Below are 22838 nucleotides of genomic sequence, written 5' to 3'. Positions count from 1 at the left end.
CAACCAGTCCACAAAACACACACTCTTTCTTCTTTACTATAGGCAACGAACGCGAAACAGGCGGCAGTTGAAAACAACAGAATTTCATACAAATAGCAACAACACACCACAGTGACATATACCAGGCAGCACACAACAAAGCAAGCGAGCGCACTACTGGAGAAGCAAAACAAACAACATACGCTCAGACATACGTTCGTTCCCAGCAAGCATTTTTTGTCGCTGACATAACTAAAAAGTCACCAACAGGCGATGAAAACCCTCGCCGGCGATCTCGAATCTTTAACCAAAAAGTTAAACCGTTCGGGAAGAAATGAACCACGCACTCGTTACTTCTTAACATTAACTTTTTAGTGGCAGATTAAATTGACGGCTAAGTAACGTTCAGTCGTTACAATAAAGGTAATTTAAGGAAGTAACGAGAGCGTGGTTCATTTCTTCCCGAATGGTTTACCTTTTTAGTTAAAGATTCGAGATTGAGGGCGTGGGTTTTCATCGACTGTTGGTGACTTTTTGATTTGTATGCGATATGCAATGCCTTCAGAAAGTAAAAAAGAGCTGGAAGTCATTAAAATAAAATTATTATTTGTTTAACTTTATTGATATAATTTTAAATAAATAAGCGTAATTAAACAATAGGTAAAACGCATACAAAAAGCATAAGTAAAACACAGTTATTAACACAAAATTTAATTTTATTTTTTCACTAAATAATATTAATTTTTTTATTATTGTATATCACTTTTTTTTAATTTTTAAAATATTATTTGAACACATACACTAAAAAATACTGAAAAAGGCACAATTATTTTTCACTAAATAATTTAAATATATTTTTTCATTTAATAGTTTTTTTACTCGTGCACCAATGCCGATCTCCGACAAACTGAACTCGTTTAATTTTGTTCTCCGTTTTGGGAGTAAAACAAAACAATCGCTCTTTAATCTACGGGAAGTGCCAAAAAGTTACTATTGGAGATGAAAATTAGTTGACTGTAGTGGGGCAATAGATTTGTTATTGTAAATCGACCAACTATCGACGTTTCACAAGCAGGAAGTGACAAAATAGTGTAATATTAGGTGATGGAGTTAAAAACTCACATCAAAATGCTTGCAGGGTTGTGCGACTCGAGCGCGCGAACACAACACAGAACACCACTACCAGTGCATTTAATACCGTTTTTATTTCATACGGGGCGGTAAACGTAACGACGCGACGACGAGTATTTTTATTTCGTTTTTGGTGTGTGGTGCTGTTTCTGCTGCTGCCGCTGTTGTTCAGTATTAAAGTGTTACTCAGCATATAAACAAGCACACACAGAACACGGAGCAGGAGGACCGAACAAGCGAGAATTCTAACCGAAAAGTCTATGGAATAAATGTTGAAAAACAAAACAACGAAGTGCTATTGTGATAAAACAGTAGTGTGGTCTCTTGATTCGATGTTATAATTAAAATTGAGCAGTCAAAACTACTACCCAAAAACTAAAGAATATTTGCCAAAAAAAAAACAACAACAAGCTGGCAGATAAGGCAAAAACACATTTTGTTTTGGATCACAATCATTTGGCAGAGAACAACAAACCAAGCAACTAACCGAACGAATTGTATAATCATCTGACAGAAGCAAAAGTGAACAAGAGAGAGAGAGAGAAAACTATAAAAACAAAGCAAAAGCGTAATAAATGTCAGAACTTTTAGTGTTCAATTGCTGCTGCTACTGATATTGTTGTTGTTATTATAGTGAGTTTGGCATCAACTCCTTGTGGCATTAACATAACCTCAACACACGCAAACCCACACACATACACACACAGAGGGAGCAATATAACAAAAAGCTATTTGGCTGATGTTTTTACCAACACATTAACACGTTATTGTGGCATTTATTCTAGCCCAGAGTGTGCGGATAAACAACAAAAGTTTTCAGACTTTATTTTATATGGGAACACACACACATTCACGTTTAAGTAAATGCATCATTGTGTGTAAGCGATTGAAGGGAATAAGACCTAAGCAGCCGTAGTTGTGCTTTTTAACAGCGCTTGAAAACTATTGTGACATTTGGTATCCATGTGACATATCACTCACGCTCTCTTTTCAAAGCAGAGTTGTATTTTCTTGGGAATTAACATAAATTGAGACATTTCCAAAACATATCAAGGGACCAACAAAGAGTGTGATTTAGCAGAAAGAGAGAGAGAATGAAATTAGCAACAATGCCGAGACGATCATCAGGTGGAATTTCAAAATTGATGGCTCCAAAGGCAACAGAAACAGATGCTGCTGACACGGCAGTTCCCACAAAGAAGGTAAGTTTTTAAAATTTTATTTAGTTAAAAATGTAGCTTTGTATGTGTATAGGTATGAATTACCTACGACTAAAAAATAATAAGTAGTTATAGCAATGGTAATTCTTAATATGTCGTTTGTTCTTTTGAACATCGTTCTCCTTAAAGTGAAAAGTTTTAAACCAATTGCATAGGTGTGTATAATAACAATTTTGACAGTCTGACTGAGTGTTAGCAAATTCTTGTTGAGGATATTTCTCGGTAAGGGTTTTAGAACGTGAGAGAGAATATTCTCTCAGTACGATTTACTGATTAATTTTACTGGAAAAGTTAACGAACCTACCTATTACTGACAGTGGTTAGAATTTTGAACCACGATTATCGATAACTTATTGCTTGTGACGAGATCGGAACAAAAACACACTATTATAACGAGTTTTGAGGATTAACCCACTGAGTTTAATAAATATGCTGTGTTAAACTTGTATGTTTAGGTCGGCGATGTTCAAGAACAAGAGTCCGCTTACCAGGCAATTTCTCAACGTTAAAATGTTTTTTTTTTTATTTTGGTAGAGGAATACAGGTAGATATATCAACGCTTGGGAACATTGATATATCCAGAATTTTTAAATGTTTCTCCAAACATAAGTTGCTTTGTATGTTATGTTATGATAAACAATTTTTACAAATTTAAATAATTTTTTTATCCAAAAATCCAAAAATTTCAATTCCAAACCAAAAGTTTGGTCTTCGTATAGTTCCCATATAACGATACCTCCCAATATTCGGTATTTTGATGATTTTAGCGACATTTTTAACTGGAATTGTTTCAAATTTCGTATTTGAATCGGTACTAAAGCCTTTGACTTCAATTACTTCATTTGAGAGGTATTTTTCTGCGAATTTTTTGTTTGTTTTTGAAATGTATAAAATTTCTTGAAAGTGGTGGAGGGTATTAAAAGTTCGCCCCGGCCGAACTTAGCTACTTTTTTGCTTGTTTATTATTATACCCTCAGCCATATAGTTACAGAGGGTATATATCATTTGATAGGCCAAAACGTGCCTTATCGAAATAATGGTTTTAGACACTCGGTCTCTTTTGACCAAATCCGTTCAGGACATTTGGAGTCGATCTAGCGATATCCGTGAGTCCGCCCGTCCGTCTGGCTGGTGCGCACGATAACTCTCGAAGGGAGTATCCGATTTGGTCCACACTTGGTACATCGTAATATTTTTGTCAAACTTAGATGGAGTTCGGAGATGGGCAATATTGGCCCACTCCTTCTGGTAAGTCCCCCACAAAAGTTCGAAATGTTCAAAAAATATATATTTTCTGCACAGAAATAGAAACAATAATCCAAGTACCACCCCCACAAAGGGTCAAAATTTAGAAAAATTATAACGCTTATAAAATGTGAAGTAAGAGTCTGATTGCCCTCAACACATACAAATATTTTTAATAACCCAAGATCTGGTGTAAATATGGAATATATCGGTCCATTCCTTCTGGTACCTCCCGCACAAAACTTCGAAATTTTCAAAAAAAAAAAAAATATTTTCCGCACAAAAAGAGAAAGGATAATCCAACTTTGCAAATCCTAATATTAGCATCAGTGCTAGATTCAAAATTTTGAATATCCATGAAGCTCATAAAACGCCAAATTATCATCCGATTCCATTCAGACTTGGTAAATATCAATATTTCTATCAACTCAAGATCTGTTCTTAAGATGGTAGACCATTTTTTCTGGTACCTCCCCCATAAAGGTGAAAATTTTAAATATCCATGAAGCTCATAAAAAGCCATATTAATATCTGATTCCATTTAGACTTGGTAAGTCTCAATATTTCCATCAACACAATATCTAATAAAGATTTTAGAAATCAGATAATTTTTTCTGGTACCTCTCCCCGCCCAGGGTTCAAGATTTTGAAAAACAAAAAGCTCAAGGAAGCGGAATAACCAGAAACCTCATATTAATATGGAATCTATGATTTCGCATAAAATTGGATATAAATGATTGATTTTCTTATCATTTTGGCCATACCAATATTTTTATCTGTATTAGATGAAGTATGAACGACCTGGTACCTCAGTCACATTTTCAAAATGTTCTAACATCTTCTAAAAATGATTCCATATATCATATAAATAACCAATATAGTCCAAACCTGGCACGTTGCAATATTTATATCCTATTTATTTAGGTCCGATACGAAATGAATGATCATAACAGGAATCAAAATATGTTGCATTTTATCCAATTGCTGCTCCTAAGTTTCTAAAGTATTGCCATGCAGTTTTTAATGTTTTTCTAGTTTTCAATTGGGATATAAGGACATCAAGAACCGCTGTATGCGATGTTCTATTCATCTCGCCATCATTTTAAAGATCATTTTTCAAAATATAAATTTCGAAGGATCACCACAATATATACTTCTCCTTTACAATTTCATAACCTATTTGTGGAAATGTATTAATTACTTTAGGCAAACAAAGAATATCTTACGAACTACTAGCACTACCATCATCAAACACTTGCACATACAACTAAACATAAATAAGACAATGGTGTCATTGAACAACATTGAATAGTTGTAGGAGGTATTAACCCTTATAATCGAACGTATGTACTCTCACATTCGAACAAACATAAAGAAGCCTTGGAAGAGGAACATCCAAGTGGACAGTCAACAAGAATGTGCCATTAGGTTAGGTTAGGTTAAAGGACGCGCAGCTGCATTTAGCAACTGCTCCACTCGGAGACCTATAGGTCCATTGTGTTCATCCTAGGAAAGAGTTAGAGCGAAAGATAGAGAAAGTATAAGAATTGACAGTAGGAAATAGATAGTACGTAGTCTACGGCTGAGTTTGCCGTGTCGTCTTTAGCCACTTGAACCTTCTGGCTAATTGAAGGATCACTGCAGGGTCCGTGGTAGAAAAAGAGGACAAATCACGTGACACTAGTTCTCCCACTAGTTTATGTCTCACGTTAATGAGCGCTGGGCAGTGGCAGAGCAAGTGTTCGATTGTCTCAATTTCTTCTTCATCTTGACAGATCCTGCAGTAATCAATATCATCGCTGTCCCATTTTGAGGTCATAGCCCTCACCTTACAGTGACCTGTGATGATGCCCACCACAAGTTTTAAATCTGGTTTAGACAATGACATCAGCGATCTTGTTCTCTTCTCTGAGAGCACAGGCCAGATTCTTTTGGAGATGGTACATCCCGTTTCATCCAGCCATTTTTGTTGTGTCTTTTCCTGGTAGTGTTTGCGAACGATCTGTAGGAAGTGGCACAGTGGTGGTTTGACCGAATTATCTATTTCTATTGTAGTTGATTCGGATCCTAGCCTGGCCAATTCATCTGCAGTTTCGTTACCTGTGATATTGTAATGGCCGGGAACCCAACAAAGCTTGATTGACAACCTAGAGTGTTCCAAGGCTTCCCTGCAGCTTAAAACAGCCCTAGACTTGATAGTAAAGGAATTTAGTGCTTTCCGTGCCGCCTGACTATCGACATATATAGTCACCGGACTTCCGACCTCTATGTTCCTCGTGACTAGCAGGTCTATGGCCTTTTTGACCGCCAGGATTTCTGCCTGAAAAACGCTACAGTTGTTTCTGAGCTTGTAGGATTCACGGATATTAAGGGTGTCACAGAAGACACCTGCTCCCGTACCGCATTCCATCTTTGAGCCGTCGGTATATACAGATATGCCGCGGAAAGGTGGGCTGTTTTGGGACCAGGCTTCTCTGTCAGGTATGTGTATTTCAGGTGGGCAGAAGCTTAATCGTGGTGAAATATAATCACTTGCATAGGCTATCTCTCCCACAGTCCTTACACGCCTTAGAATCGTAGAGTGACCAAATGGTTGACTACGCCATTCACCTAATTCCCTGAGCCGAAGAGCACACCTGAATGCCAGTTCCTCTACATGTATGGCCAGCGGGCTTAAACCCAGTAGAGTATCTAGCGCAGCTTGAGGCGTGCTCCTAAAGGCACCCGTTATTAGTAAGGATGCGGCTCTTTGGACTTTGTTAATGTTGCGTGAGTAAGTTGGCTTCTTTAGAGAATGCCACCATACTAGAGATCCATAGGTTAGAATGGGGCGAACGATTGACTCATACAACCATTTAATGATGTAAGGTTTGAGGCCCCAGCTTTTACCTATGGAGTTCTTGCAAGAATAGAGTGCGATAAAACCTATTTTGGCTCGTTCCTCAATATTCCTCTTCCAACTTAATTGTCGGTCAAGGATTGTACCAAGGTATTTGGCCTCTGGTGAGAGGTTTAGAGTGACTCCATCTAGTCTTGGTAGTGTAAATAACGGATATTTACGCTTCTTAGTGAAAAGTACGAGCTCTGTCTTTGCTGGGTTCACGCCTAGCCCGTTTTGACGCGCCCACCGTGATAAAGTGACTAGAGCTCCTTGCCATTAAGAACTGTCATTATGGCATACTCTCTGTTCATTGTTGCAAACTACACTGGCATAAAAATGTTTTTTAGTACCACACGTGTATCAACCCACACAGACGTGCGTGCATGTGGTGGTAGAATATAATATTAGTGTACGCGTAGTACATTGGACGGTACGAACGAACGAAAATAAACAGAAAATACGCTGTTTTTGCTGTGTTGTGGCGTTGTCAAGTAAATGAATGCCAAAACAAGCACCGTCACCACTACTACCAAGACGCCGCCAGACTTGAGCAAAAAGCCCCTGCTGCTGCTGCTATAACATCTGCGAGCCAGCTAGCTCTACAATGAGCGAGGAAATGAAAGGGGTGAAATGAAATGTCGTCGTCATCATCATCATGCACTTGGCATCGATGGCTTAAATGCGCACTTATACAATGTTTACACACACACACATAGAGACACATCGATACATGCTTGCATGACTCTCCGGGTACTTTATGGCATTGTGAATAATCTTATGCTCTCTAGTTTTGCTGATTTTATTTAAGTTGTAACCCCCCTTTACAAAACCCCTCAGACTTGTTCCAACCGATGGAGCAATGAAATAAACATTCACACAACGACCAACCCATACAGCAACACCTTTTGACTTTCATGGCGGTTCCATAAGAATTAAAATTAAATGCCAGCTAAAAGCGATGTAAAGAAACGAACTCAACTTGGCCAGAATGTGAAGTAAGGAATAACAATGACAGGTGATAGGAAAAAATAGGTGTACATGGAGCAGAATTTAACCGTCGATTCTCAAAGCCCTCCATTTGTAGTGAAAAGTTTTTATTTCTGCAGCGGATTTGTAGAAAGAACTTCTATATTTGAAACATTTATAGAAGGTATTCAATAGTATTGTGTTTATGAGGTGTCTATAACACTATTCTATCCATAAAGATGGGCAAAGGACTTCTTATGCAGAGACATATAACGGTAATTTAAAGTAAATTAAAGGTATTATTTCTCAGCCATGTAGCTACGGAGTGAGTATATCATTTGATACGGTAAAAATGGTGTATGTCTGGCTGGGTGGTCGTTGGTCACGATAACTCTCGATAGAAGTATCCGATTTGGTCCAAACTTGACACATCTTAATATTTTTGGCAAACTTAGATTAACTTTGAAGATGAATAATATTGGTCTACTCCTTCTCCTTCTGGGGAAGGAATACCACACAGAGGGCGATATACCCTTCGCTCTCTGTTGTATGTTCAATTTCGTTCAAACTTAAAATAGCGCAATATTTTTGTCAGGTTAGTGGGAAAAACGGTCAATAGCGGTGTAGTCCTAGGTCGAAGAGTATGAATTTAAGCTTAAAAATACAATTATGTATCTGTTATGGATTTAGTGCTTTTTAGAATCATTATGATACCAATTTCTACAAACTTTGATTATTTCGAACTCTATACAAGAGAAGTACGAAGTACGAATTTCCAGACTCCCACTTTATTTTGACCCGTTGGTATATTTGTACCTTTAAAGTACGAATTTCCAAAAATTCGAATTATTTTATCGTTTATACGAAATAACGGACGTTTTTGTACCTTTTTATCTAAAAATATTTCACCGCTCTAAGTTCAACTTTTCTCAATTTTATGGATTGTTCACCACCGATGTTAGACTTTCCTGATCTCATGGATCACCACCCTTATTTCACTCAAAGATGACCGTCACGCAAAATTTCGATGGCACACATTTATTTGTACCATTTTGTGCCTTTTCGTACCCTAAAGGAAGGATTTCAAAAATTCTCGGTCTATATTTTCTACTTTTTAGTTCTTTTTGTATTCTTTGAAACAAATTTCCAAACATGCTACATTACCCCCTGTCTCTACAGAAAGATCGATCCTAATACAAAAGTTTCAAATTCTAACCTTTTATTGTCAGTCAAAATCATTCCAGTAGCATTTCGTACATTTTAGTACTTTTTGTACGCTTAAACCACGAATTTCTAAACAGTAGAAATTAATTATAAACAAGTATGAAAGCTGTAAGTTCGACCGGGCCGAACTTTGAATACCCTCCACCATTTAAAACGAATTTTGCAATTCTCAAAAACAATAAAATCCGTTAAAATCTTAAAAATACCGAATGTAGCTGTTATATTAGGGTCTATTCGACATAGCATAGGTAACTTTTGTCATAAGCCATTAAAATATTTAAATGCGAAACTTAAAAAAAATCGGTGAATAATGTAGCTAAAATCATAAAAATACCGAATATCGGGAGGTAGCGTTATATGTGGGCTATACAAAGACACAGACCTGCACAGACAATTGTCTGTCTTAGGCTATAGTATCCATTTCGAACTTCAAATACCAAATTTGAAACAATTCCGGTGAATAATGTCGCTAAAATTATCAAAATACGGAATATAGGGAGGTACCGTTATATGGGGGCTATACAAGATGTGGACCTGCACTGACAATTTACTGTCTTAGGCTATAGTATCGATTTCGAACTTCAAATACCAAATTTGAAGCATTTCCGGTAAAAAATGTCGCTAAAATCATCAAAATAACAAATATCGGTAGGTACTGTTATATGGGGGCTATATCAAAACGAGCATCTACATGGCCCATGGTTCTGCAGACATAATATAAATTTGAGTAAAATTTTATCAATCTACTTCATTCATTTTATTTCGTTCGGAAGCTAGAGTGATTTCCACAGACGGACAGGTGGACGGACATCTCTAAATCGACATAGCATTTTATGCTGATCAAGAATATATATACTTATATATATACAAACTTAATATACCCTCCATACTATGGCTTTTTTACTTGTTATTTATAAAAGGTTTGATCAGGTCCACTCTGAAGTCTTCTATACATAAATTCATCTGTGGAGACCTATAGAAGGCCAATCAATCATATTCTAACAATAAAAAGCATGTGTCAGTTTTTTTGTTCAGATATCTACTTAAACTCTTCTTTCCCCCGACATAAAATACCCCCCTCGTTATCCAACTTGTGGTGGGTGTATGTTGATTTAGTTGGTTAACTCAGCCAACAAGCATTTCATAGTTAATAGTGAAATATGTATGTACACACACATGTGTATGTACGTATGTATGTTACAAACAAACGTATCGCCTCATCGTTGCTACGGTCACGACACACTAGAATATAACACGCACGCATACTTACAAATGCAGGCATGCCATAAGCGATGGTTGCTATTGTCTTTATTCGGTTTTTGTTTTTTTCATGTAGGCACACCAAGAACCACCGCCACATGTTGGATATGAGCGGCCAGAGAAACCCGGCAATGTTCATGCACTTCAGTTGGATGGCTTAGCCTCAGCAGACAGTAGACAAATGCAATGATACATTTGTAGCTACATGTGCATGTAGGACGTGTTTTATGCATTTTGCGGGAAGGAATTATGGACAAGGTAACATATGCACATTTTTGTGTGTGTGTGTGTTTATTCGTATGTGTAAATGTCGAATGAATTAAATGCACCCAATTGGAACGGGTGTGTGGATATAGGAACTCAAGCTATTGCTGAATAACCTCGTTTGTAAGAGGATTAAAAATATTTTCAAGTACTTATTCTTATACTGTGTGATAAGACTGGTTTCTTTGAGATTTCGTACTTAAATGGTACGAAAAGTACTAAATTGTATTAATAATGTAATAATTTGTATTTGACAAAAGGAATGAGATGGAATTCGAAAAATTTGGAATGACGGTGACTGATGGAGTGCTGGATACATGTACCAAATGGTTTTTCGAAATTCTATCTTGAAGGTCACGAATAGTTCTTAAATGGTACTAAACGTCTATAATGGTACCATTTGGTATTGTGTGAACGGATAGAGCTAAAAACTTAAAATTTTGATATAAGAGTCATAATTGGAAAGAAAGGTTGATATATGAAGATGGTTTTGGAAATGCGTCCTATATTTGTACGAAAAGTACTAAATGGTACTAAATTTGGTATTTGGGATTGATATATAGAAATGGTTTTGGAAATATGTACTATAATTGTACGAAAAGTACTAAATAGTACTAAATTTTGTATTGGGTGAGCGGTTAGGGCTGAAATCTTTAAATTTGATATTGAGCATCTGGAATTGAGATGTGGGGGTGGTTTTGGAAATTTGTACTATAGTTGTACGAAATGTACTAAATAGTACTAAATTTTGTATTGGGTGAAAGGTTAGGGTTGGAATCCTTAAATTTGATATTAAGATCTCTGTTGGCATCTGGAATTGAGACAAAGAGACGGTTTTGGAAATATGTGCTATAATTGTAGGAAAAGTTCTAAATTTTGTATTGGGTGAGGGGATGGAGCTGAAATTTGATATTGAGGTCTCTGTATTTGGGATTGATGTTAGGTGGTGGTTTTGGAAATGTGTCCATAACTGCACGAAAAGTAAAATTTGGTGTTGGGTGAAGAAATAGAGCAGGAATATCGATGTCACTGTTGGTGTCTGTGGCTGAGAAAAGGAGCTGGTTCTAAATTTGTACTAAATAGTACCAAATTTGCTAATGGGAGAAATTGCAGAGCTGAAATTCTGAATTTTAATATTGAGGTCATTGTTAGGCGTTAGGGTTTACATTTGGAAACGTTGAAATAGTTTTGGACACAATAATTGGATGTGGGTCTATTATGCAATGATTTTACTAATATTTTTAAGACTCTTTGGTGTATAAGGTTAACATTTTCCTATTTTTCTTTCCGAAAAAGGAAAAACTTGATTAATATATAAAACCTAGAAAGACTGAAAATTTAGTAAGATTTATGAAGTTCTGATTAGAAAATTTTGGCAAATTGTAAATTTTGAGTACTAACAAGTAAAAAGGCTGTAAGTTCGGCCAGGTCGAACTTTGAATGTGGAGGGTATTCATTTACAACGAATTTGGCAATTTTCAAAAAAAAATCTGTTAAAATCTTAAATGTAGCCGTTATATTAGGGTCTATACGACGGCGTGGACGGCGTGCAAAGGCAACTTTTGTCATAAGCCATTACAATATTGAAATGCGGAACCTGAAGAAAAAAATCGGTGAATAATGTAGCTAAAATCATATAAATATTGAATTTTGGGGGCTATACGAAAACGTGGACTTGCACAGACAATTTTCTGTCTTATGCTGTAGTATTTATTGCGAACTTCAAATACCAAATTTGAAACAATTCCGGTGAATAAATTCGCTAAAATCATCAAAATACCGAATATCGGAAGGTACCGTCATAGGCTGTAATATCCATTTCGACCTTCAAATGCCATATTTGAAACAATTCCGGTGAATAAATTCGCGAAAATCATCAAAATACCGAATATCGGAAGGTACCCTTATATGGGGGCTATACGAAGGCGTGGACTTCCAATTTTCTGTCATATGCTGCAGTATCCATTACGAACTTCAAATACCAAACTTGGAACAATTCCGATGAATAATATCGCTTAAATCGCCAAAATACAGAAAATATAAAGGTACCATTATATGGGGGCTATACCAAAACGTGGACCTACATAGCCCATTTTATATAACAAAACTCCTACAGACATGATATACATTTGAGTAAAATTTTATTAACCTACTTTATTTCGTTCGGAAGCTGGAGTGATTTCCACAGACGGACGGACGGACATCGCTAAATCGACATAGAATTTTAAGGTGATCAGGAATACTTTGTGGGGTCTAAAATGTATATTTCGAGGTGTTACAAACGGAATGACAAACTTAATATTCCCTTTATACTATGGTGGAGGGTATAAAAAGGCCTAATATGAACTGTTGGAACTAACCTGAAATTTTAAGTTTCGAAATTTCGAAAATTTCGCTGACGAAGTAGCTGTCTCCTGCTAGTAAACAGATAATTGAATGTAGTTTGGCGATATGAACAGACGTATAACAGCAGTCCTCATTTAATGGTTGCTCCCAATTTTCAGTATTTTGAATTTTTCAGGATTTTCAACCAAATTAAATGTTGTTTTCCCCTTCCTACGAAAAAAATATTCAGTGTATTTCTAATAATGTATGTTCATATTTGAAAGGTTTCAGCTCCCAATTATCAACAGAATTAGGTGTAATTTAGCAATTATGCCCCTCATTACTAAAAACTTTTCAAAATTTGTAAGTACTGCTTCACATTTCGACATAAGGCCCACATAGCGGTAACGACCAATTCCAGGTGTTTTGAAGGTCCTGGTCATATGTTCCAGTCAAGATTTTAAGATTATTATGTATTAGAACGGTATTCCCCACTTAATTGGTATTTAGAAATCTCTAGTCACACTTTTTAACTTAATGGACTTTGATTTGATATCAGACGCGAAGTCTAAAAAAGTCGAATTTTAAACTTTTCAATTTTGGCTTTTAACAAAAAAGTCGATCTTTCGATTTTGTCTTATTTTAATTTAGATTTCTCTAACAAAGTTCGATTTTTTTAAGTTTAGTAGTTAAGTAATGCAGAAATAATTTGTTTAATGGGGTATTTGGCTCATACAACTTTACTGTACAATTCGCAACATTTTCCAACCGGGTCTTCCACACAAAATATTATTCCACAACTGTATGGCTGCCGTATTCGCTGTTCATTTGTGTTGTAGCCACTGCTATGCACGCGGCAATACAATAGCTGCGTGAAACATATTCTTTTTGTTGGTATTTCGTTTTTTAAGCACTATTTGTAATTGTTGTAGTTGGTATTTGTAACACAAAGTACCTATCGTGTATTATGGGCATCCATTATTTCTTCACACACACATATATGCAGCACATCCATACACCGGTATGGACAAACATTGAAAAAGTGAAACAAAGCCACAAATAAGTCCCTGTGCGCGTACACACAGCTAAACAAATACACAACGAGACAGAATAATGTTTGTTTAGGAGACTTTATTTAGTCATGGATCTCGTTGGTTAAACGCATAAGTTACAAGATAATTATAAATGACATGTAATACATGTATATATGCATTTGTATTGGTATTTTCAGTTTGCTATGTTTTTCCACCATGTTTCTTTAATTATCAGATTTTCCTAGGCCGATTTCATTTCTGGATGCAACAAAAACTACTCATTATAACCTCAGCCATATGGCTACAAAGGCTATATATCATTTGATACGACTAAAATGTGCCTCATCGAAATAACGGTTTTAGACCCTAGGTCCAAATCTGTTTTAGGACATTTGGAGTCGATCTAGCGATGTCCGTCCGTCTGGCTGGCTAGTGCTCACGATAAATTCCGAAGGGAGTATCCAATTTAATTCAAACTTGGTACATCGTAATATTATTGTCAAATTTAGATCGAGTTCGGAGATGGGCAAAATCGAACGACTCCTTCTGGTACCTCCTCCTAATATTTGCATCAGTGCTAGGCTAGGTGCGAAAATGGGCAATATCGGTCCACTCCATCCAGTACTTCACCCACAAAGGGTCAACATTTTTTAATAATTATAACTATTATAAAATGTGAAGTGAGAGTCCGATTATAAATTTTGCACATCACAATATTTGTAGGAACACAAGACATGGTGTGAATATGGAAAGTTTCGGATCACTCCTTCTGGTACCTCCCCCACAATAGTTCGGAATTTTCAAAGCAAATAATTTATTGCACAGAAAGAGAAGAAACGATCCGATTTTGCTCCAACTTTGCAAATCCTAATATTGGCATCAGTGCTAGGCCAGGTGCGAAAATGGACAATATCGGCCCACTCCATAAAGTACCTCCCCCACAAAGAGTCAAAATTTGGAATAATGACTCTTTTAAAATGTGAAATAAGAGTCCGATTGTCTTCAAACTTCACACACTTCAATATTTGTATTAACACTAAGTCTGATCTGAAGGTAGAATATATATATCCACTCCTTCTGATAACTCCACCACAATGGATCAAAATTTTGAATAAATATATCTTTCATAAAACGCGAAATAAGTATCAGATTCTCTTTACATTTCACATATACTATGGAATATGCTGGACCACTCCTTCCGGTACATCCCCTACAAAGGGTCAAAATTTCGAATAGTTATATCTCACATTAAAAGCGAAATAAGCATTAAATTCTCTTTAAATTTCATGTATTAAAATATTTTTACTAATACAAGTTCCGGTGTGAAAATGATAGTCATACCCCTTCTGGTACCTCTCCAATGTGCATAACACCAGATTATTCCCAAAAAATGGTTATATATGTCTGGTTTGCATCAAATGTTGCACATCCTCATATTGCAGGGTGAAATGAAAAAAACTGCAACCAAATTCAGACTGCTGTCATCTCTAAGCCACTCGTCCGACAGCTGTTCAAATTATTCCAGTTACAGCTCATTATATTGTTTACAAGCGGACAAAAGCATTTTGGTGAGAATTTTCCAGAAAAAAAGTTATTCGCGATGGAATTCAAGCGTGATAGTGTGATTTCTTTATATTTGGCTGGAAAACCACAAGTGGCTACCGTTAGAGCATTCCAGCATTTAAATGTGAATAAATCTTTTGTGTCATCGCTCGTTACCGTGATACTGATAGCGTAGCTCAACTTCAAGGAAGTGGACGGAAGAAAACCGCAACATCAGCAGAAATGATTCGAAACCCGCGTCGCAGTGGCCCAAAAAATGGCTCGTGAGCTGAACATATCGCAATATTTCATTCGGCAAATATTGAAAAATGACCTCGGGGTAAAGTCATTGAAATTCCAAAAAGTGCAAGAACTTACATCGCAATAGAAAGAAAATAGACTAAAAAAGCTAAAGAGTTGCTTCGCTTAGGCGAAAGTGGTGAACTGCCGAATTTGGTTTTCTCCGTCTCCGATGAGAAAACCTTTGTTGTCCAGCAGTTTGTGAACAAACAAAATGATCGTGTTTCCTTTCCAAAGAGGTCAGCTGAAAATGTGCACCTTCGATTGGCCACCAGAACTCAAACGCCGGCCATGGTGATAGTGTGGGCCGGTCGCCATAAGAGCCGATGGTCGCTCTCCGCTCGTATTACTCGACCGTGGCATCAGAATAAACGCCGAATATATTCTGGAGGGTGTATTAAAGCCTTGGGCACGCAAACATTTTGGCCGCAGACCTTGGACATTTCAACAGGACTCAGCACCATCTATCGCGCTCAGCACGCGCCACCCAAGAATGGTTTCAAAATGAGGTTCCTTGCTTCATTTCCAGCGCACAATGGCCACCAAAATCCCCGGATACCAATCCGTTGAACTATTGTGTCTGGAGTATTTTGGAAAGCAAAGTTGGCACTAAAAAATACCAAAGTGTCGATCACCTCAAGCAAGCGCTTTGCCGGGAATGGACCAAAATACCGCAGAGCAACATTCAGGCAGCGTGTGACGGTTTCATTGACCTTCAGGCCATAATTCATGCTAAAGGTCACCAATTCGAACAAATCTAAACTTATTCTAAAATTTTATGCTATTTCCGACATTTTTTGCTTTCATTCAATAAAATTTAAAAAAAAAATAAAATTATAACGTTTGACTTTATTTCAGTTTTTTTATCTCACCCTGTATGGTCAGTATTAGATGAGCTGGAATTCGATGGTCAAATATATCTGGTATCTCACGCATATTTCAATATTTGAAAGTCGTAAAGTCTAAATCGGGCAAGTTGTAATATTTACATCAGAGTTTAGATGAGAAGTGGATAATATAGATCCACTCCTTATCTCCTCCATAAAGAATCAACATTTGTAATAAACATAATATAAACATAATCGAATGAAACTTTTTAACAAATTTTTAATATATTTATTATTTTTTATATCATAAAAATCTTCCTAAATTCACATCTAATAATTCCAAATTCGATTTCCACTTTCAGCCGAAACGACGCAATGAACGCAACATTCTCACGTTCTATGAAAAAATTGCCGTTATACGCTACTATGACGAGACGAACATATCACGCAACAGTTTGGCCAAAATGTTCCATTGTTGTGCGACACAAATACGAAGGATACTGGAACGCAAACAGGAATTGCTACAACAACTGGCCACACTGAGTGAGGCGGATGCTTCGATAATTATCGAAGAAATGACACGAAAACGTCGAAAATTCGAAATGAGTGCCATTAGTTTTATTCTACATCAATGGGTGGAACGTTGTAGGCAAATGCGTCTGCGCAAAAGCATTACCAATGAAACGCTAAAGGACACGGCTGTCAAAATGGCAGCCATTCTCAATTTACCCGCATTTAGACCGTCGTACAGATGGTTGAATCGTTTCCGTGGCAAATACAAGTACAACGATGAAGATTTGGGAGCTGGGAAAGGTGCCGATACGGTGCCAGGTGAATTGGCCGTTGAGGATATTATTATAGAATTTAAGGATTCCCTGCCTAGTTTTATGCAAAAGGAAATCTCGGCAATAACATCGACAGCCAACGAGTCGCTACTCAACACATCCCCGTCGGCGACGGTAAGTGAAATACAAAAGTCCCTGAGTACTTCACCCAAAACCAAAGAAACAAATCTCCGGGAGAGTATGGATGAATTTGAAATATCCGAAGATGATGAGGATGATGATATGAATGACAGCACGGAAAAGCAAAGTGATGAGGAAGTAATTGAAATTAACACAGCTCCAAATGCCAGTGAAAATGCTGCAACAAAATCCGTAATGGATGAAACGAATAATAACACAATTCCGCCTGAAACTGAAGAGGAGAATAAGATCCCCGATGCAGCCACTCATGAATTTCCCATGATGACAGCTGGATCTGCTGCTCTATTGCATAGTATTTTCCCCCATCTGGCTGTTATACACCAGTTTGCCTTACTCAACTCTGATGTCAAAGCGTTGGAACTCATTTCCCAGCTGGGCGTGCATATGCAAACTCGTGCGGAGGAAGGTGCCTACAAACAACTGTCGCTGGCGACAACCTCAACTAGTGGTGGTGATGGTGCTGACGATGATGATGCCGCCGTGGCCGATGTAGATCTCAATGGAGATATGATATATCCCGATATTGATGATATTGTTCTAATTGAATAGAATGTACAAATCTATGATTCCGTTTTTTTGTTAATTTTCAAATTAGTTTAAGGAACCACATGAAATCTACCAAATCGTTTTAATATGCCACCGCTGCCGTTTTTTATACCTAAAATCGTGATGTATTTATTAAAAATAATAATGAATAGTCTTAGAGCTAAGTTAGCCTTAAATAGACAGTTTTACTGTAAGAAATACAACTTTTGATTTTTTTTTTTTTTTTTCAATATATTATTGAAGTGAATTGAATTCAAGATCACAAACCTGTCACCATTTTTAAAGACATCTATAGTTAAGATGAATAAATGTAATTTATGTGAAATAAAAATGTATTTGAGTTTTGCCTTGTTAAGGCGAAGATCATATGTTTTATGATTTAAGTGTTTGTTTTCTCTTTCGAGACGAGCTTAATGATCTGAAATTTGCAGTGAAAAGGAAAGTCAGATAGACGCTATCACACACTCACCACTATGCGACGCGTTTCGCCGTTGGTTAAGCGGCTCATCAGGCATATTTGATGTGGATGATGGCTTACAAGGGCCGTTCTCTGGAAAGTAGTATATATTTCGAACTTATTGCAAATTAGCATATGCGAATTATACAATAGAAACTCTCCAGGTTCGACTCAAGTTCTATTGGCAGATCTTTTTCACAGCAACGTTTTGTTTTTGTAGTGATGGATTTTTTGTCCACAACAACTACATTGCTTCCAATTGTCAAGTTAAAAGTAGTAGTAGATACCTTTTGTTGCATACATGTGAAAATATACGATTACATGCAACCCGGATACAACCCTGAATTTTAAAAATGTAACGAGTTGAAGATACGAAGCCAACCTGACAAGGCGTACTAGTTTAAGCTCGTATAATTGATTTTAATAAACGTTTGTGAATTCTTAATTTAATATAAAAACGGTCGTTGTATTTCATTTGAGTATACGGAAACCAACAGACTTCAATCGATCACTTGACATTTTTCTCAGAAGTGGGATACGACAAGTCTTATTGGAAGAAGCGTCTACCAACAAGAAATATGGAGAATTTGCACAAATGCACGGTTAAGCAGTTGCAAGCGAAATGCAGAGAAATTGGTGTTTCTCAAAGTGGTAACAAAAAGCAATTGATCGAACGACTTGAAGTCAACAACGAAAGCGAGCTGCACGGATTCGCATCTCCTCATGATATGCAGGAGCGAATTTCGCATTTGGAAGATATGGTAACTGAATTGCGTTCATCTATGGAGCAACGTGGACAATCAGAATTTGAGCCGAACAACGCATCATCCCCTTTGAACACGTTTTCGACACCGGATGGTAATATGTCCCTGCAAGGCACACGGCCTAGCTTGCCAAACGTGGCAAACGTTGTGACAATATTACCGGAATCACGTTCGATTCCATCGTATGTTCAAACGAATACTTCTTTTGGTGCATTTCAGACTACGTCAACAATTCCAACGGTCCACACGTGTGCTTCTGCTGGTTTACCAACGTTTACACCTTCATTGCACGGACATGCTCAACTTCCACGAAATACAACGCAAAATGTAGCGACGTCATGCTACAACGTACCAACACATATAACGACACATTCGAATTTTACAACAGCAACACCGACAGGAGTGTTCACGCAGCCGAACAATGGATATGTTCAATCAACGCAGCCCTACAACGCATATCTACAACCGCCGATATTTGCAACAAGTGTCTATTCAGCGCCGCCGCAGTCAGAAATAGTTATGCAGCCTTCACAACGTTATGTTCAGCACAACCCCTTTGGGAACGTTAAGGAAATAATTCAACTTTTGCCAGAGTTTAATCCGTCATCTGAAGAATCGATTAATCCTTCACAATTCGTGCGACGTGTGGAATTATTGAAGACAGCTTATAACTGGGACGACGCATCAGTTATATTTGCAGTGCAACAGAAAATGGCTGGCCCAGCCAAGTATTGGGTTGACTCACTGCAAGAGGTATTTCTGTCTTGGCCTCAGTTTGTTAACAAATTTCTTTTAGATTTCCCTCAAAATGTAAATGCAGCCGATGTACACATTAGAATGGCACAGACAAAACGGCAGTTCGACGAAACGCCGCAGGAATATTATTACAGAATGTATGCTATTGGAAAACGGGGCAATATAAATGAATCATCCATAGCACGGCATATAGTCAACGGAATTAATGATCAAGGATTGAAGCAGAAAATATCTAACGAGTATATTACCTGTAATCAACTTTTGAGTGACATCAACGCATACTGTAGTTATAACGAGGTAAGAAGAGTGCTGAACCCGATATCGAATAAGACGAAACGTAGCAATGAAAATAGAACTGCCCCAGAAAGGAAAAGCGATGAAAGAGTGAATAAATTCAAATGTTTTAATTGTGGTAATACTGGTCACAAAGCCGTAGACTGCCCAGATCCACAGAAGAAGAATAGATGTACGATATGCAAACGGACTTCACACGGTGCAAGTGAATGTCCAACAAAAACCCTGAACACAAATGTCAACAATATAAGGGACAGCGTAAAGTCCAACGAAATACTATGTAAACGTGTCAAAGTAAAGGACAAGGAGTTTGAGGCATTTATTGATTCGGGAAGTGATCGGAGTCTGATCAGACGAAGTTTTGCAATGATAATTGGCGAAACGGAAAATTGCAGTATGGTTTTAAATGGCTTTGCTGGTGGCAAATACGAGTGCACAAAGGTGGTTAAAGTGCCAATTGACATTGATGAGACGAGTTACGACGTGAACCTTTATGTTGTGGAAAATTCTATGATCCCGAATGATGTTCTTTTAGGTCGAGATGTTTTATGCCAAAAAGGTCGACGCACCATTATTGAAGGAGATGAGTGTTGGATGCAAAACGTAAATGCGATTAGTATCAACGAAGGCTTAACATCTGAAGAGCATAAGAAGTTGCAGTTGAACATTCAAGAAAACCGACAATGTTTTTCAGAAAAGTCAAGCGAATTGGGTAAGTGTAACTTAGTGAAGATGGAAATCGAAGTTACTACTCCAGAACCAATACGATGCAAGCCATATCGACTAGCATTTGCCAAACGTCCTATTGTGGCAAATATTGTGAAAGACTTACTGGATAACGAAATCATAAGGAAATCGAATTCTCCGTATGCATCGGGAATTGTTTTGGTCGAGAAGAGAAATGGTGAACACCGTTTATGTATAGATTATAGACAGTTGAATCGAATAACCGTACGTATAGCGCATCCTATGCCTGTACTGGATGAACAGATTGCACAACTCGCCGGAAATCGTTATTTCACCACACTCGACTTACGTATGGGTTACCACCAAATTGAAGTAGAGGAAGAATCGAAAAAGTTCACAGCTTTCGTGACTTCAGATGGTCATTATGAATTCAACCGGATGCCATTTGGTTTGGTAAACGCACCTGCAGTTTTTCAGGCAACGATGAACCGAGTTATAAGCTTTATGAAACCAGGAGAAGTTTTAGCGTATCTGGATGACGTCATAATTCCCAGTAAAACAGTCGATGAAGGTCTGGACCGAATAAAAAGATTTTTGGATATCCTTAAGAAATGTGGTCTCACGTTACGATTGGCGAAATGTTCGTTCCTAGCCGAAAAGATTTCTTATTTGGGACACATAGTTACACGTGACGGAATTTTACCTGGAGAAGAAAAAGTAAAAGCGATTAGAAATTTTAAGGTACCAACGAATGTAACAGAAGTACGACGATTCCTTGGCCTAACTAACTTCTTCCGAAAATTTGTAAAGGATTATGCAGCCATTACGAAACCTCTTGCGATGTTGACACGAAAGAGCGAAGAGAATAAATTTCGTTGGGACGTACACCATGAAAACGCATTCAGAAGTTTAATCCAAATTTTGTGTAGTGAACCAGTTTTAGCAATCTACGATATGAAAGCAGATCACGAGGTGCACACGGACGCTAGCAGTCTCGGATTAGCAGGAGTGTTATTACAGTCCGATGGTAATGGTAATTGGCAACCAGTGTTTTATTTTAGCCGCCACTGTTCTGAAACGGAATCGAAATATCACAGTTACGAGCTGGAAGTTTTAGCTGTGGTTGAAACGGTGCAGCGTTTCCGTATATATTTACTTGGAAAGCCATTCCGAATCGTCACTGATTGTGCCGCAATTACTAATGTGAAGACAACGAAGGAATTACAACCTCGAGTAGCACGATGGCTGATGAAATTACTTGAATTTGATTGTGAGTATGTACACCGACAAGGGTCACGTATGGCTCACGTTGATGCTCTCAGCCGTTCACCGGATCAGCCACAGACGGAGATTGAACCAGCAGGGTTCATAATGAATATTGATAGCGATGATTGGATTCTCACGATGCAGCTAAACGACGACCACATAAAGAATATTATGAGAGTACTGCGAAATGAATTGAAATCTGAGCAAGAGAAACAGATAAAATCTGAATACTTATTGGAAAAACATCGACTATACCGGAAAACGAAAAATGGACTACGATTGGTCATACCGAAGGCTATACGATGGCGCATAGCTAAATACTGTCATGATGATATTGGCCATTACGGGTTGGAGAAAAGCCTCTCACGAGTCGAACAAACGTTTTGGTTCCCCCGCATGAGGAAATATATGAAGGAGTACATTGCAGCGTGTGTAGAGTGTTGCTACAACAAGGCAAAAGGTGGTAAACACGAAGGAGCTCTACATTTTAGTAATGTCGAACCGCTACCATTTAGGCAAGTACATATTGATCACTTGGGACCGTTTATAAGAAGCAAGCATGGTCATACACATATAGTGGCAATCGCCGATTCCTTTACGAAATTTGTGGTTATTAAAGCTGTAAGGAATACGAAGACATTGCCCGTCATCAACGTTTTAAATGAGGTTAGTGGATACTTTGGTTTACCTCGAAGAATAATTTCGGACCGTGGGACAGCTTTTACGTCAAAAATGTTTGAGGAATATTGCGATCGAAACAATATTCAACACATTAAGAATGCCGTTCGTACACCAAGAGCCAATGGACAAGTTGAGAGGGTCAATCAACTTATCCTGTCTTATTTACGAACTACCACTGAAGAACCGAAGGATTGGGACTCGGC

The 22838-nt window shown here is 37.6% G+C and overlaps 2 protein-coding genes across 2 annotated transcripts in view; one reads left to right on the top strand and one right to left on the bottom strand.

The window, feature by feature from the left end:
- Positions 1-22838, bottom strand: part of LOC131806380 (uncharacterized) — a 59077-nt gene that overhangs the window by 31944 nt on the left and 4295 nt on the right. The window lies entirely within an intron of this gene.
- On the top strand, positions 1236-18061 carry LOC131806381 (uncharacterized). The gene is made up of 2 exons (XM_059130418.1): positions 1236-2312; positions 16561-18061. Exons 1-2 carry the CDS (start codon positions 2205-2207, stop codon positions 17731-17733), a joined length of 1281 nt encoding a protein of 426 aa, XP_058986401.1. The 5' UTR covers positions 1236-2204; the 3' UTR covers positions 17734-18061.

This window comes from Musca domestica, unplaced genomic scaffold, assembly GCF_030504385.1.
Source record: "Musca domestica strain aabys unplaced genomic scaffold, Musca_domestica.polishedcontigs.V.1.1 74, whole genome shotgun sequence".
NCBI classification, from domain to species: Eukaryota; Metazoa; Arthropoda; class Insecta; order Diptera; family Muscidae; genus Musca; species Musca domestica.
Note: the sequence above shows the minus strand (reverse complement) of the source record. Positions and strands in the feature narration are given on the sequence as shown.